This window comes from Belonocnema kinseyi, chromosome 10 (assembly GCF_010883055.1).
Source record: "Belonocnema kinseyi isolate 2016_QV_RU_SX_M_011 chromosome 10, B_treatae_v1, whole genome shotgun sequence".
In the NCBI taxonomy this organism is placed as follows: domain Eukaryota; kingdom Metazoa; phylum Arthropoda; class Insecta; order Hymenoptera; family Cynipidae; genus Belonocnema; species Belonocnema kinseyi.
The window spans coordinates 90,815,960-90,830,898 of NC_046666.1; the positions used below are offsets into that span (position 1 = coordinate 90,815,960).

General features: G+C 36.3%; 1 protein-coding gene across 1 annotated transcript in view; it reads left to right on the plus strand.

Annotated features, from left to right (window-relative positions):
- The first annotated feature begins 2,875 nt into the window (after window positions 1-2,875).
- The window catches only part of LOC117181255 (cytochrome b-c1 complex subunit Rieske, mitochondrial-like), a 32,978-nt gene continuing 20,914 nt past the window's right edge, over window positions 2,876-14,939 (plus strand). Inside the window, exon 1 of the mRNA XM_033373819.1 lies at window positions 2,876-2,948. Coding sequence (XP_033229710.1) covers window positions 2,876-2,948 — 73 coding nt within the window. The remainder of the gene's footprint in view (window positions 2,949-14,939) is intronic.

The following is a 14,939-nucleotide window of genomic DNA, read 5'->3' on the forward strand; positions in this document are numbered from 1 at the left end:
CATATATCTAGTCGGGAGTGGTGCTGACTGAAAACAGATGATTTGGAGCGATTCGCGCCCCATCTGTTGGTCATTCTAAGGACTTATTGAACTACCCTCGTAAGAATTAAATTCCTTTTTTTTCTAAAATTATATAATATGGCAAAATTACGAAATACTTTAAAAATTTTGATCTTTTTTTTAATTTTCTCTCAGAATTCATTCCATTCCATTTTTCGTTGAAAAATAATTTTAACTGGTAGGAAATTGACCTTCCTCAGTCGAAAATTCTTCTTTTTTGGTAGAAAATTATTCTTGTTGTTTAAAAATTCATCTATTTTAATCGAGAATTCATTTCTTTGGATGAAAATGCATTTTTTGATGAAACTTCTTTTATTTTGGTATAAAATGGTTAAAAATTCATCTACTTTTTTGGAAATTAAACTATTTTGCCCAAAAATTGTTGGTTTTAAATTGATTTTTTAACCTGGTAATATAACCGTTTTTCATTGACAAATTTATCTATTTTGTAAACAAAAGTTTTTTTGTTTTAAAATTGATTTTGAAAATTTTGAATTTCTGTTTTCGGTAAAAAGGTATAGGTTTGAAAATTAAATTATTTGTTTGAAAATTTAATCTTTTGCTTGGAAATTCTAATATTTTGTTGAAACTTTGATTTTTCGGGGTTGATAATTATTTTTTAACTGAAAATTTATCTATTCAGTTTTTCATTGAAACATTATAATTTTAGTTAAAAATGAATTTCTTTAATTGAAAATTGAATTTTTTGGCTGAAAATTTAACTATTCCATTTTTGATCAAATACTTATTTTTTTTTAGTTTAATATTCGTTTCTATAGATGAAAATTGAACAATTTTGTTGACACTTTGTTTTCTTGAACAATTTTATTTTTAGTTTTAAATTTTTTTTTCTTTGTTGGCGAATTATTCTTCTTTAAAAATTCATTTGTTTCAGATAAAAATTAATTTCTTTTGTTGAAAATACGCATTTATTTGGGTTTAAAAATTATTTTTTTCATCTACAAAATTTAGTATAAACTACAATGTTTAAGTTAAAAAATGTATTTTTAAAAGTAATTTGTAAGGTAGAAAATTTAACTATTTTGTGGAAAACTTGTTTTTTATTTGTTAAAAATCAATTATTTGTTAAAGTTATTTGTTAAAGTCAATTATATTTGCCTCTTCGCAATAAGCCTAATGGTTCTAAGGTAACTCGGGGTTTCAAAATCTGAATAAATTTGAGGAGCAGCTAGATCGTCATCCGTGAGGTCGGGTGAGTTCAGGTTCCTGCTCGTGCATTTTCGGCTTTACACGAGACTGGTCTTCGCAGAATTTAACTCGAGAGAGCTCGAGGATTTGCTCGTGCATTTTCGGCTTTACACGAGGCTGGGCTTCTCAGCATTTAACAGAGCCGACCGACCGATACGCTACGTTTGAATGTGTCGCTCCCAGTTGGGAGAGTGGTGGGGGCCGAAAAATCCCACGTTTAAGAGACACTGAGACAAGCTGCTTTCTCGAAAACCGGATGCTATTCTCGGGAATCTAAAATTGTCAGGCGGGGGATACTCAGAGTTTGACGGGGATACCTTGGTTCACCTGATCCAGGCACATTTTCCGGGTTTCGCAAAGTTAGGAGACAAGGGGACGGCCCTCCGAGACAATCAAAGCCGCCTGTGTCCCAACTGGGCCCGAAACTGCGGCTAGCCAACGAGATTGTCACCCCAGCCAGTGTCAGGTGGGTCCTGAAATCCTTCAGTCCTTACAAGTCTCCTGGTCCGGATGGTATATATCTACTCTTCTTACAGAGGGCTGGTGAGATCATCATTGGGCCGTTCGTGAGTCACTCGACTGAGACGGCCCTAAGCACTGCAGTTAACCTAATTGAAGAACAACTAAAGCAGAAAGGTCTCACGATTGTAATCTTCATGGACATCGAAGGAGCCTTTAACTACACCTCTGGAGAGGTAATTAGGGCGGCCATGATCGCACACGGGGTGCCTAGTGCAGTCGTGGAATGGACCTGCCATATGTTGGCCAATAGGAATCTAACCACGACTAAGGGTTCCACTTAATGTGGAACTGTTGACACAGGATGTCCGCAAAGAGGTGTTCTATCATCCTTGCTGTGGTGCTTTGTAGTGGATGAATCGCTTCATCTACTCACGAGTCAGGGCCTACACGTTATAGGCTATGCGGACGATATATTGGTATCGTGCGCGGTCTGCATCTGGATGTGCTCTTCGGAGTAATGCAGCAAGCACTAAGAATAGTAGATTCATAGTGTAGGAGGACTGGACTATCAGTCGATCCGAGTAAGATGGATGCAGTTGTGTTCACTAGAAGGTACAAGTGGGGAACCACGAGTAAATTGAAATTGGCTGGACAAAAACTGGAAATCAAAGGGCAAGCCAAATATCTAGGAGTCATTCTGGATACGAAGCTGTCGTGGAACGAGCACCTTGAAAACAAGTGCAAGAAGCTAGTAGCGACTCTTTGGCTCTGTAGAAAAGCCATAGGGAAAAGCTGGGGCTTGAAACCGGAGACACTTGTGTGGGTCTACACAGCGATCCTGCGACCCAGAATAACCTATGCGGCAGTCGTCTGATGGACCAGGGTCGAACTTTCTACTGTGAAGTCCCGACTGAATAGAATCAGGGGACTGATTCTGAGAGGTATCACTGGTGCCACGAAGTCGATACCCACGATGGCTCTGGGGCCACTATTAGGTTTGGAGCCCCTCCATCTCACCACAAAGGCCGTGGCTGCGAAGGCGGACTGGAGATTAAATATGGTAAACGATAGCAGTATCTCGACAGAGATGCGGATACCAATCGACATCGCGAGGAGACTGACACTGAGCATGCTCAGGGACAAAATGTCCACATGTCGCTACCTCTTCGATAAGAAGTACGGAGTTAGCTTATCCACGAAAGAGGAATGGGCTGACGGTGAGGAACACCTGCTCAGTGATGGAGACAACTGCTCAGATAGCAGGGCTGCTATCATTGCTCTGAATGGAACAACGACCACGTCGCTGCTAGTATGGGAGTGCTTTGAGGCACTGAATAAACTAGCAACAGAAAACCGAGTCACTCTGCTCTGGATCCCTGGACACAGTGGCATCAGGGGCAATGAGATATCGGACAGGCTAGCAAAGCTAGCAGCAAAGGGAAATTTTACTGGATCTGAGTCAGTTGTAGGTACTTCTCGTAGGTTGGATATTAACAGTTGGCTGACCGAGGAACATCAGAATGAGTGGGATGCGGTCTCTGGCTGCAGCCAGGCTAAAACACTCTTGGGCTCAAAGCTAAACCCTCATCGAGCGAAAGAAATACTCAAGCTCCGGAGGAATGAAGTCAAAGTCCTAACAGAAATGTTTAAAGGACATGAAAACCTCCGGTATCACAGACATAAGATAGGGCTTGAAGAAAGTCCCTTCTGTAGTCTGTGTGGAAAGGATAATGAGACTTTCACTCATATTCTCTGTCACTGCCCTGCGATTGCGGGGAAACGTATAATACTCACAGGCAGCTTCAGTATCAGTGAGTCTGAAATATCAGCCATCAGCGTGGCTGCGGTCCTCTCTTTATGGAGAGGGCTTTGGGGCCATGTTTAAGGCTTATAAGGGGACGCAACGGGATAACCCAAGCTTCAGGGGCTGTTACGGTCTCAACCCAGAATTTTAATAATAATAAATAATGTATTATTTTGATTATTTTTGTATTTTAAAAAAAATGTCCAAACTAATACTGAAAAAAGACATTTACTGCAAAAAGGACTGCACACAAGAATGTGTGACTGAAAACAATATAAGAAATAAAGTATATCCGAATATTTGTTTGATTTTAAACAAAAATCATTTGAAACAAAGCAATTAAATGTGATTATAGTTTTTGTGCGATCTACAAAAATCATTGTTTGTGAAATACCCAGATAACAATTCGTGCTCGCATGTCACGCGTACGTCGATGCGCGCATAACATGCATGCCAAAATTCACCATGTTCACCCACATTTTGTGATTGTAACAAAAGGCGTATACGAGGTGTGGCACAATGCGAGCATGTTTACAATCACCCTGTGACGAAACTTTGCGGCGCGCACATGCGTGCAACATGAGTACCTAGTGGGAACACAAAATGTTTAATTTATAAATTAACAAAATTTATTATTTAATGCTTAGAAAAGCTATAAATTGCCTTTTTAATAATAATACTGTCAGTGAATTCTAGATCACGACCTAGCTCAGTGCCACTCAGAGCCTTTTGCATCATTGCAACGCGTCGGTGTGTGCCGGTTCTAGTTTTGTGCGAATCACGAAGTACTACAAAGAGACCGCGCACCATGTATTTCGACAGGCGCCAGGTCGCGATCGACTGTCCTCGGAGTTTTATGCCTTCCCAGATTAAAGCTTCCCTTCAGTGAAAAAATAAATTTAGAAATTGTCGTCTGCTATGAAGTATCGAGTTTGTTTATAGTTTAAGTTTGGTTATGACAAGTGTCAGTTGGTGTCACGAACGCAGTAATAATGCTTGTATAATTTATACAATGATATGAATAATGCCATTAAAACAAGAGGAGGAATATAAAAACAATAGAAAGCAAGTATAGATGTTGAAGATTTTGCGTCTAATACCTTTCTCTTTTTGTGCCCTGCTACCCGAATCACAGCCCTTACAAAAACAACGCGGCATTATTGTATCACTTATTATATGGGTACTAAATTTACATCACATGTTCTCGTAGTTCCTAGAGTTTCCACACGTAGCTCTATCATCTGGGAAGAAATACAAATTTGAGGACAGTCGATCGCGATTGTGGGCTTTTTTCCACCATCCCCGCTATAGGCGTGCTATTTTGTTAATAAATTCCGATAGATTTAATTCAACCTTTTTATTTACCTCCATGGATGACGCATCTGAGTGCTGAGCGGAACTCACGTCGTGTTGATTAATCCTCCCACATGCCTCCACAGTGCCCGCATCCTGCGCACCAATTGTTATCTGGGTAACCTCGTTGGTCGAAACTATTCCACCATTCTACTAATCTACAATTATGAAAATACCATAACCTAAAATCGTACTCAACAGGAGCACCTATGGATGCCATTTTAGCCGATATAAATGCTAACGTATAGCGCGCCGATTGGTTACCATTTATCATAGACTTACCGCCTCGTTACCGACACAATGATCGCTCCGCACCATACTGCCCCTTACCTGAACCTCTCTTTCAACAATTACCACGCCTTCCGTAGAGGCATTTAGGGCGCGGATATTGGATAAACCGATTATTGTCGATTTCCCTGTTCGTACTTGACAACATTCTCTTTATTTATAATTGCAGGAACCGTAATAACGTGTAAGGGAACTCTATTATTTCTGCCGCCATTCAGTACTCTCTCTTGATTTCATCACCCAGTGAGAAGGTTCGAATTGATTACAATGGAAACGTTTCCATTGGTTTTCTATCGGATATTTAAAATTATCATTTCAATGCTTCAGAAAATCGAAAAGTGATACGAGAGCGTTATCATTTTTTTTCTAACCTATAAAAACGTGAATTTGAAGATTCGCAGCAACATGTTTTATAATTCGAAAGTAGCCATAGACTTAAATATTCCGCCTTCAATTAATTTTTAATAACTGCGACATACTTTTTCACGGCCGATTTGATAGATGTTCTGCAGAAATATTTAAATCATAGTCGCGCACTATGCGTGTGTATTTTTTTATATTTTTTTTTATTTGAGAAATAATTTTTAATAAGAAATAAAAATTTCGAATGATTAATTACTTTTGAAAATTTTTTGATCATTTAAATTCGATCTAAAAGCCTGTGTAATTCTTTACTATTAACAATTTCATTTACTAAATTTCGCTATAATAATTCACATAAATATTTTATTTATTTATTTGTATCATATTTTCATTATTATTTTATTATAATTCTAACAATTATTTTAACAAATCTGCAACAAACTTGATTTTTAAATAGAATATACAGTTCGAATTTTAACTTCCGGCGTTTCAGTCATCACAACGTATTAAATTGGCATCACATTTTAAAACGATTCAATATCATTGGTTTTATGCACATAATAACTCTACAAAAGTAATTCGATTGACTTCAGTTACCGAATTTTGTGAAAGCAAATAAATACTATTCATCTGCTCGAAAATTGTAGTCAGCAGATAGAATTCAATTTACTCTAAGTTCCGAGGTCAGCTGACGCAATTCAATGTCATTAGTTTGCTCCCAATCTTCACTCGCTGAAGAGAATTAAATTGTCTCCAATATTTGCGTTTAACCCCTGGTATTAAACAGTATTAAGTTGACTTCAATTTTAATCGTCCTAATCATAACTAAAATGTATACACTTTTTAATTGAAATTTTCATCACATTAAATAGAATTAAACTGGGACACAATGTTTTTTTGATATAAGGTATTGAAATGCATTTTTAAATATACGACTGATTACTCATTAAAAACGGTTGCAATTCTACGATATGTGTACACATGTTTACTCAATTCAATTCACCCCTTCATACCGGGCTGACCGCAAACAATTCAAATTAAGTATAATTAGAGTTACACTCATCACATACACACCTAAGATGTAACCGTGCTACACACGTCAATTACACTTAATACTGCAAACTTCGCGCATACACACACACACGCGCGCGCGCGCGTTCACGCATCCTTCACACAAAACACTAGGACTTAAGTTTAGATTTCTAATAAATAGTAGGGAAATAAATACTTTAATACTTTATTGTAAATTAAAAAGATCTGTTTTTGATTGCCTCTAAAACCATACCCTGGCTAGACTGAAGCATCCTCTGAGACAATTTATAGGGAGGAGTAAAAAACAGGGATCGTCACAACTTTACAAGTGACAGCCAGAAAGGATTTATGAACATTTTACGAATGCCATATGATAAATATTCTCATTAGCATAGGGTCAAGTACTCGGCTCAGTGGTGCCACCTACGATAAGTTTTGCATCATGAACCTCATACTCAAATCTAAGCGGGCATGCGCTGTGCGATCTTCTTTTCTCCGCAAGAACTATGCGAATGAGTGCCGTGTTTAATGGCAATTGAAAACTGAGGTTATTTCCCTGTAAATATTGTCAATTGAGCTGTTTCAATATATGTGCTTGTTTTTTGCAGTGCTTTTGTACAGAGATCAGTTAACAAATGATGACCTAAAAATTGTGGGTAAGTAATAAAGATTTAATTACATTCATTAAATGATATAAAATATGCAGGTTGAATAATGTGACAGTATACCCTGGCGGACCGAAGGAGCCGAAAGGAGCCTCTACAAAGCACCCTTAAAGACCCCACTGAGTCCCCCTTCGGTTTCCTCTTAAAATACTAAAAAGAAAACAGCAAGATCAACTTTTAAATTGTTGAAATTCAGATTCTATGTTAAAATTTCCATTATAAACTCACGGAGTAATCGCAATACTTTTTTTTGCACCCTAAAAAACGTTAAAAAAATATCATTAACTTCTGCCCAAGATTACTTCAAGCGCATCCATAATAGATCAAGTAGCATTTTGCTTTCGAAGTTTAAAAATAAAATTCTCCCTCACTTTCATCGCGGCATTGTTGTCTGAGGTTCCCAATGCGTGGCGCTATCGTACCGACAAAATTCTTAAAGTTACTGACGGAACGCTTATTAACTGCTGCTAAAAGAAGGTGCACTTGAAGCCGCCTTCGGCCAATGTAAATTACAGGTATTTTATTTTTTAAAGCTTTTAACGCTGCAAGAAAAAGTATTGCCATGAGTCCGTGAGTTTCTAATGCAAATTTTAACGTAGAATCCGAATTTTAACAATTTAAAAGTTGAAAAGTTTTTAAAGAAGGAACCGAAGGGGTCTTAGTGGGGCCTTTAAGGGGACTTTGTAGAGGCTCCTTTCGGTTCCTTCGGCCCGCCAGTGTGTTGACGTGATAATCGAAGTTTTTGAATCAATCTCTCGGAAATATACGAGATTTGCGAACCTGGATCGACGAGTGCTCTAATTTTCATTTTCTCTCCTGTGTCGGAAACGACGTTGACTTGAACAGTGGCTAGAAGAGTACGAAAGACTGACGAGCTTTGATTTGTAGACGCACAATTAACTTGAACATCCTTATTTGAAGTGGAAGGTTCTGGTTTTTTAGGTAATTCCACTTTATGAATGGTAGAATGATGCTTTTTTCCACATTTATTGTAACGCTTATTAGATTTACATCGTGACGCTATATATTGGCAGAAGACAATTGACACACGGTTTTTTATTTTTTTATTATTTCCATCCGTCGTTAAATTGTTTGATTAGTATGATCAGGACAATTATCAGCATAGTGATTTGAAAAGCAAATTGAGCATTTGCTCGTAAAAACTTAAGTAGCACTTGAACTTTGATCACTAGAATAAAAGTGGGCTTTCACGGACTGCTTTTTAGGATAAACTACTTGTCTCCTAGATTTCTCTACAGCTTGTAACGATAATAATCTCGTCATCAAAAATTCAATAAACTGTTTCCAAGTTGGAGGATGCTTTGATGATCCCAAATGACTTCTGTAATAGACGCTCATAATCATGTGTACTTACTTGTCTCATTGAAATTTTTATTGCATCATTATTTAAAGAAAACTTATTCCAAGCCCCATTTAGTGCGGTGTGACGAATTTCGGTTCAGTGGATGGAAACGTTCGTTTCCATCCACTGCTCCATCCATTCGTTTTATCCGGCTCGAAGGACCAAAAAATGTTAAGTTGCACTGCTGATCAAAATCAAAATACACAATTTCACTCAAATAACGTTTATTTTATATCAGTAAGATAAATTAGTATTCACAAACCAGAGACGGTTCACCCTTCATGGAGTTTCTTAATTAATTTAAAGATAGCAGTTAAGATATCATGAACTTAGAAATGAGACTACTCACAAACTAGAGTTCACAAAATATATGAACGAGAAAGAGTCTCCACTTGTTAAGAATTCAACACAAACACTTATTTCACACCCAAAGTATAAGAAAACTCATTAAAAGAGCCTCACTCCATTTCCAGAAAACTATTAATACAGCATCACTCAGTTTCAAAAGAAAACTCTGAATAGAGACTCACTCGTAAAGAAAACTCTGACTAGAGTCTGAATCAGTTAAAAGAAAACTCGTCATAGAGCGTTGATGGTTTCTTAAAAGTTGTTGTTACAACAAACTGACCAAAAAATTTTAAAGATTTCTTAAGAGATGGTTCAAGCTTTTGAGCTGGCAAGTAACTGGCTTAGATTCTACGATGACGTTTTCGCTTTCGTATGGGAAGAGGGGTCTTTAAGAATGGGTTTTCGTCGAATTCGTGATCTCATTTAGGAATGTTACGAAAGTTTAGACTACTTATCGCTATAACATAAACAGTCGCAGCTCTAAGCGCAGGCATAAAAAGAGCCTAAAGTATGATCGAAGAATCATAACTTGAAAGAATATTATGTGAAGTATTTCATTTTATTTAAATTCCTACCTTAGTTATTCAGAGATTATTATCAAAAAATGTCTTTTAACACAAAAAATTTGTCTGAACTGGGTTCGAGAAAAGTATATCCTTATTATATATTTTGAGCTGCTGAATCTGAATTCGACGTCATAATTTGGATTTAACGGTGAAATGTGTGGAATATGATATTAGTCAAGAAAAATATGGCTAAAAGTGCAATTGAGGTTAGGTAGACTAATAAAATTGTAGATTTTTTCTGTTATTTTTGTAGATAAATTAATTGCAATTGAAAAGAAAAGTCCATAGCTAAAGAAAATTTTATTACTTGAAGAAAGATCTTCAATCTATTATCTTTTATGTGAAAACTGACTTTCGCGGATTTCATCAAACATCGCCGTTTTGAGGCCTCCTGAGTCAGAAAAAAAGTTTTTACGTCGGTGTCTGTCAGTCTGTCACCTATATTGTAGTCGTCTGTATACCTGATAATTTTTGAAAGAAAAATCGGATGGCATTGGGATTTGGCACACAGTTTTTTATAGTAGATAAAAATACGAACAATTGATCTTCATGACTATTTTCTATAAAATTAAAATTATCAAAGTTAGAGCATTTTCAAGATACAAAAAAGCCGACGAAAATGAAAGTTTGAAGCTGAAAGCAACAGTGATATGGGAAAAAGTCAAGAGAAAAAAACGTTACTTTTTTAAGGCCCTACAAGATTTTCAAAACAACTTTTTGAATTTGTTTAAAAAAAATCGAAATTTTAAATTTTGATTGCACAGAAAATAATGAATTATTACATTCTCATAGGCCGTTTCCGCGCTGTATTTAAGAGCGTGTCTTTAATATGGTGTATTTTCTTAAATATAGGGGCTTGGCTACACGCTATCTTTAACGGTATATTTTAGCTTGGCAGAACGGAGCGGCATATTCAAAAATTGTATAGATAATTACGCTTGATATGATGATTATATTCAAGATTAATACCGCATGAACTAATTTCGAGATATTTTCTTGTTTTTTAAGTAATCTTGTAAAAATACCGTCTGAATTTTTTTTTTACTCTTTGTAAATAAAGCGTATATGCATATCACGAAGTACTACAAGGATATCGCACGCCTATACCGGGGATGGTGGAAAAAAGCCCACGATCGCGATCGATTGTCCTCAAATTTTCATGTCTTTGCAGATGATAGCGCTACGTGCGGAAACTCTAGGAAGTACGAGAACATGTGATGTAAATTTTGAACCAGTATAAACATAAACTATTAATGACGTTACGCAATTGCAAACTGTTTGTGTTTAGTGAAAAAAATATTGTTGTACAATGTGTAAGTGCTAAAAACCTATATAATAAGTGAAACAACAATGTCGCGTTTTTTTTGTAAGGGCTGTGATTCGGGTTGTAGGGCACAGAAAGAGAGAGGTATTAGACGCAAAATCCTCAATATCTATACTTGCATTCTATTTTTTTTATATTCCTCCTCTTGCTTTAATGGCAACACTCATATAATTGTATAAAAATGAAAAGTGATAAATAAAAATTTACAAATAAAATTAAAAAAACTTTATCAATGGAATTTTCGCCACGAAAATTGAAGAGCAAAGTGTTTTGTTATGTGTTTGGTTGCTTTTCTATAGCTCGAAAGCAAGAAACTGATCGGTTTTTCTAAAATGTAAATAAACTCCTATTTTTAAACCAAAATTTTAAAAATCTTATAGTACATTTACAGCATTTACTGATAGTATGGCTCGAGAAATAAAACAGAAGAAAGTAAAAAATGCACGAAATTCAAACGGATTTTTAAGCTTGTCAATAATTGTCAATAAAACTGTCAATAAAAAAGTTTGAAGAAACATTTATAATCATCGTAAAATATTTATCGTTTTTATTCTTCGAAGATTTTTCAGCATTCGAGTGAAAATAATCAAAGCAGGTTCTAAATAAAAATATAATTTTATGTACAAATATATCAACATAACATCAAATCTGAAAAATGTTACTGCTGATTTGTCATTTCAAGTTGATATGAATTAAATTTTGCATTGAAATGTCGATAGTTAATATTACATTTTAAATGTTTATGAGGGGGGAAAATTGAAAAATTTATTATTTAGGCAACAAGAATTTTTAAATTCAAAATTTGCAAACAAAATGCAATAATAGAAACTGAAATTGCATTTTTCACTTTTTTTCCGCAAAATAGAGGGGGTCCTGCATGTTAAATTCTTTCTCCTTCTACGAAGTTTCTACATGCTTTTGCCGCCAGTGGTGCCCTCAAGATTTCAGATCCCAATGCAATATATAGCAATGCCAATTTTTTATTATTTTGTAAATAATTTGTTGTTAATAATAAATACAAATTTATTCCAAGTACTTTGCTTTAATTATTGCCAATAATGATATAATCTTTTTAAATTAATTTTTACATTGAAAACTTCCCGCCATTAGGAAAATTTTCGGACTCCGGAAAATCGAGGTGTGAAGGGATTTATAGTCTGCTGGCTGTTGATTGAGCAACCAACTGGAGGTGTAAAAGAGCCTTAAGGGTGGCAACGCAATTCTGAAATCACGGGACGCCACCCTCAGAGCTTTTCTGCAGAGTTTCTATTTTTCCCTAGTCTAGGGAAAAAAGTGAAAAATAAAAAAAAGCCTTAGATTGTATGCAAACTATATTAACGTACACAGAAAACGATGAATGCCCTGGCGGACCGAAGAAACCGCCTAGAGCCTCTACAAAGTACCCGTAAAGACGCCATTGGATCCACGTTAAAATTTCCTATAGAAGGTCACGAAATAATCGCAATAGTTTTTTTTTTCAACGGTAAAAAGCTTAAAAAAATATAAGACGTGTAACACCTGTTGACTGCTACACTTTAAACGCATCATCCATTCGGTTCCTTCGGCCCGCCAGGGTGAATACAAAATCTGCTTGCATTTCGCGAAATTTGGTATAAATGTGACATCGGTGTTACTATACACTATCTTGATTTTTTTCTCATCTAGAGCAATGGCTAGATATGTCACAAAAATTAGTGGTTAATTGAAGGGAACTAGTAATTTTTAGAAATAAATTTTACATACATTTTTAAACGTATATGAATTACGTTTTTTTACGTTTCCTGATTCTTTGATCTATGAACGTCCTACGTAGTGGTATTTTTTTACATTTTTCCTTTTACACTCAGCATCTCGTTTTAACATCCAGCAAAAATATGTCATCATGTGCTCATTCCATCGCCCTTGATAACGACGCTCCATTTTCTTGATATCTTGATGAAAGCGTTCCCCCTGTTCTTCTCTTTCATCACCTAGATTTCCAGGAAATTAATTCACATGTGAGTCAAGAAAATGCAGTTTAAGATTCATGAAACAATTTTAATCGTGGAGATTCTAAACCATACTTTGAACAACTTTTTCAGTGCTCAGATTTGTGGTTATCTAAAAAATTTGCTACAATATTTTTAAAACTGAGCTAGGCATCTTTTTCAGTATCAGTCATGTACTCAATGAACTCGATGTATTTCACCATTTTTCTTATCTGAGGCCCGTCAAATACCTCTTCCTTTATTTTGGCGTCAGATAAGCCTGGAAATTTGCTTCCTAAATATGTGAAACATTCTCCTTTATTGTCCAATGACTTAACGAATTGCTTTATTAAGCCAAGTTTAATATGAAAGGGAGGAAGAATTTTCGGGGATCCACCAGTGGCTCGAATAATCAGCTGCAAAACATTTTTAAAGTTTATATATTCTTCCCTCAGTATGGTCGAGTGTGCTATAGGTACTGATGCATATTTGTTTTTATTGTGTAGCAAAACTGCTTTCAGACTACGCTGCGACGAGTCAATAAAAAGCATCCACTCAGTAGCATCTTTAGGCAATCCTAAGTTCCTCACAAGGTCATTTAATTCCTTTTGTATATATCATTTTTGTCATTTTTGTTCTCCTGAAGGAATAAAGTCATCTTCACTGTCGTCACTTTCATTGTCACGAGAACCAGCATCACTGTGATATTTTTCATCAGGAGATGTTTCAATGGCGATTTGGTTAATTGAAGAAATAACACATTTTCCAATTATTGCAATATTTTCTGATACATCAATATTGTCAATATGTTCATCACATGAGAGAATCGACTTGGTGACACAAGAAACATTGGCATACTCAATTTTTTAATTTGATTTCAAAATGTACCCAGAGATTTCAGTATTACAAAAATAGCAATCACTTTTATTAACAGGTTGTCTCCATTCTGTCGGTGAACTGAATTTAATTTTCTTACTTTCCTGATAACGACGAAGGGTATTATAACAAAAACAGCATATAATACGAGGTTCCCAATCAGTATCTTGATCTCCGGTTTTACGTTGAAAACACTTTTGATCAAGACTTTTTATTGTGTCTGAGATACTTCTACGACCGTTTGGAATTAATGTCCGTTACATTTATGTTTAAAGCCAGATATTAGCTTATTTTGGTTTGTTTGTTTTTTAAGATCCATAGTTGAAGAAAAAACTCGCACGTTAGGGACTCTGGTCCGATCGCAGGTGAGTCTGCCGCCCTAGGTGTTCTAAACCCTCATACCTCCCTAGGTCTAAGTATGAGGGATTTCCGACTTTGACGAGGACCAGTCAACTCGTCGTCGTACGCACTACGGCTTCATCCTCACACTCTAATGTCCCCCTGCAGGGCAGTGCGTTGTCACTGGCATCGATACCTCGACAGACTTAAGGCGCTTCAAACGGTTTTTGCGTAATGCGTCAAATCACTAGCCATTTCAGCCAATAATATTCTCCTAGTTATTCAGAGAAACACTATGATTGGCTGGAGTGTATAGCGGTTTGATGCAACACGCAACGCAATTCTGCAATCATGGGACGCCACCCTCAATCTAAACGGTTGAGTTTTTGAACGCTATATTTTAAGCACATAATCTAAAGGCAATTATACTGGTCGGTTAAGCTCGCTTTTTCCCGAAAAGATCCTTTTTGTTATTGTATTTTGTAATTGAAAATGGAGTTTTTATTCTTGCTTGAAAGTCGCGCGAGCTATATAGTAACACGGCAGTGTAGTGGTCGCGAGGGGCCGGATCGGAAAGCGGGGGACTCGCCTGTATTCCCACGTATCCCTAAACACCTCTTCTGCATCCGCCACTGATGGTGTATTTACACGCCTGTCGTATGCAGACGGAAAATGCATATTCGTCTCACTCCTACGTGACGATTTTATGCACTTATCTTACTCTAGATTTTCCACCCAATGGAAAAACAGGGAAAATCAACAGTGCGGTAAATACGTGGTATCGTCACATGGTAGAATGAGAAGAAGATACATTTTCCGTTTGCAAATGAGAGGTACGTAAATACGCTTTGAACTGAACAAATATGTTTAGGAGAAGATAAAAACCAAATATTGTTCACTAAAAATTGGAAGACGTCAAA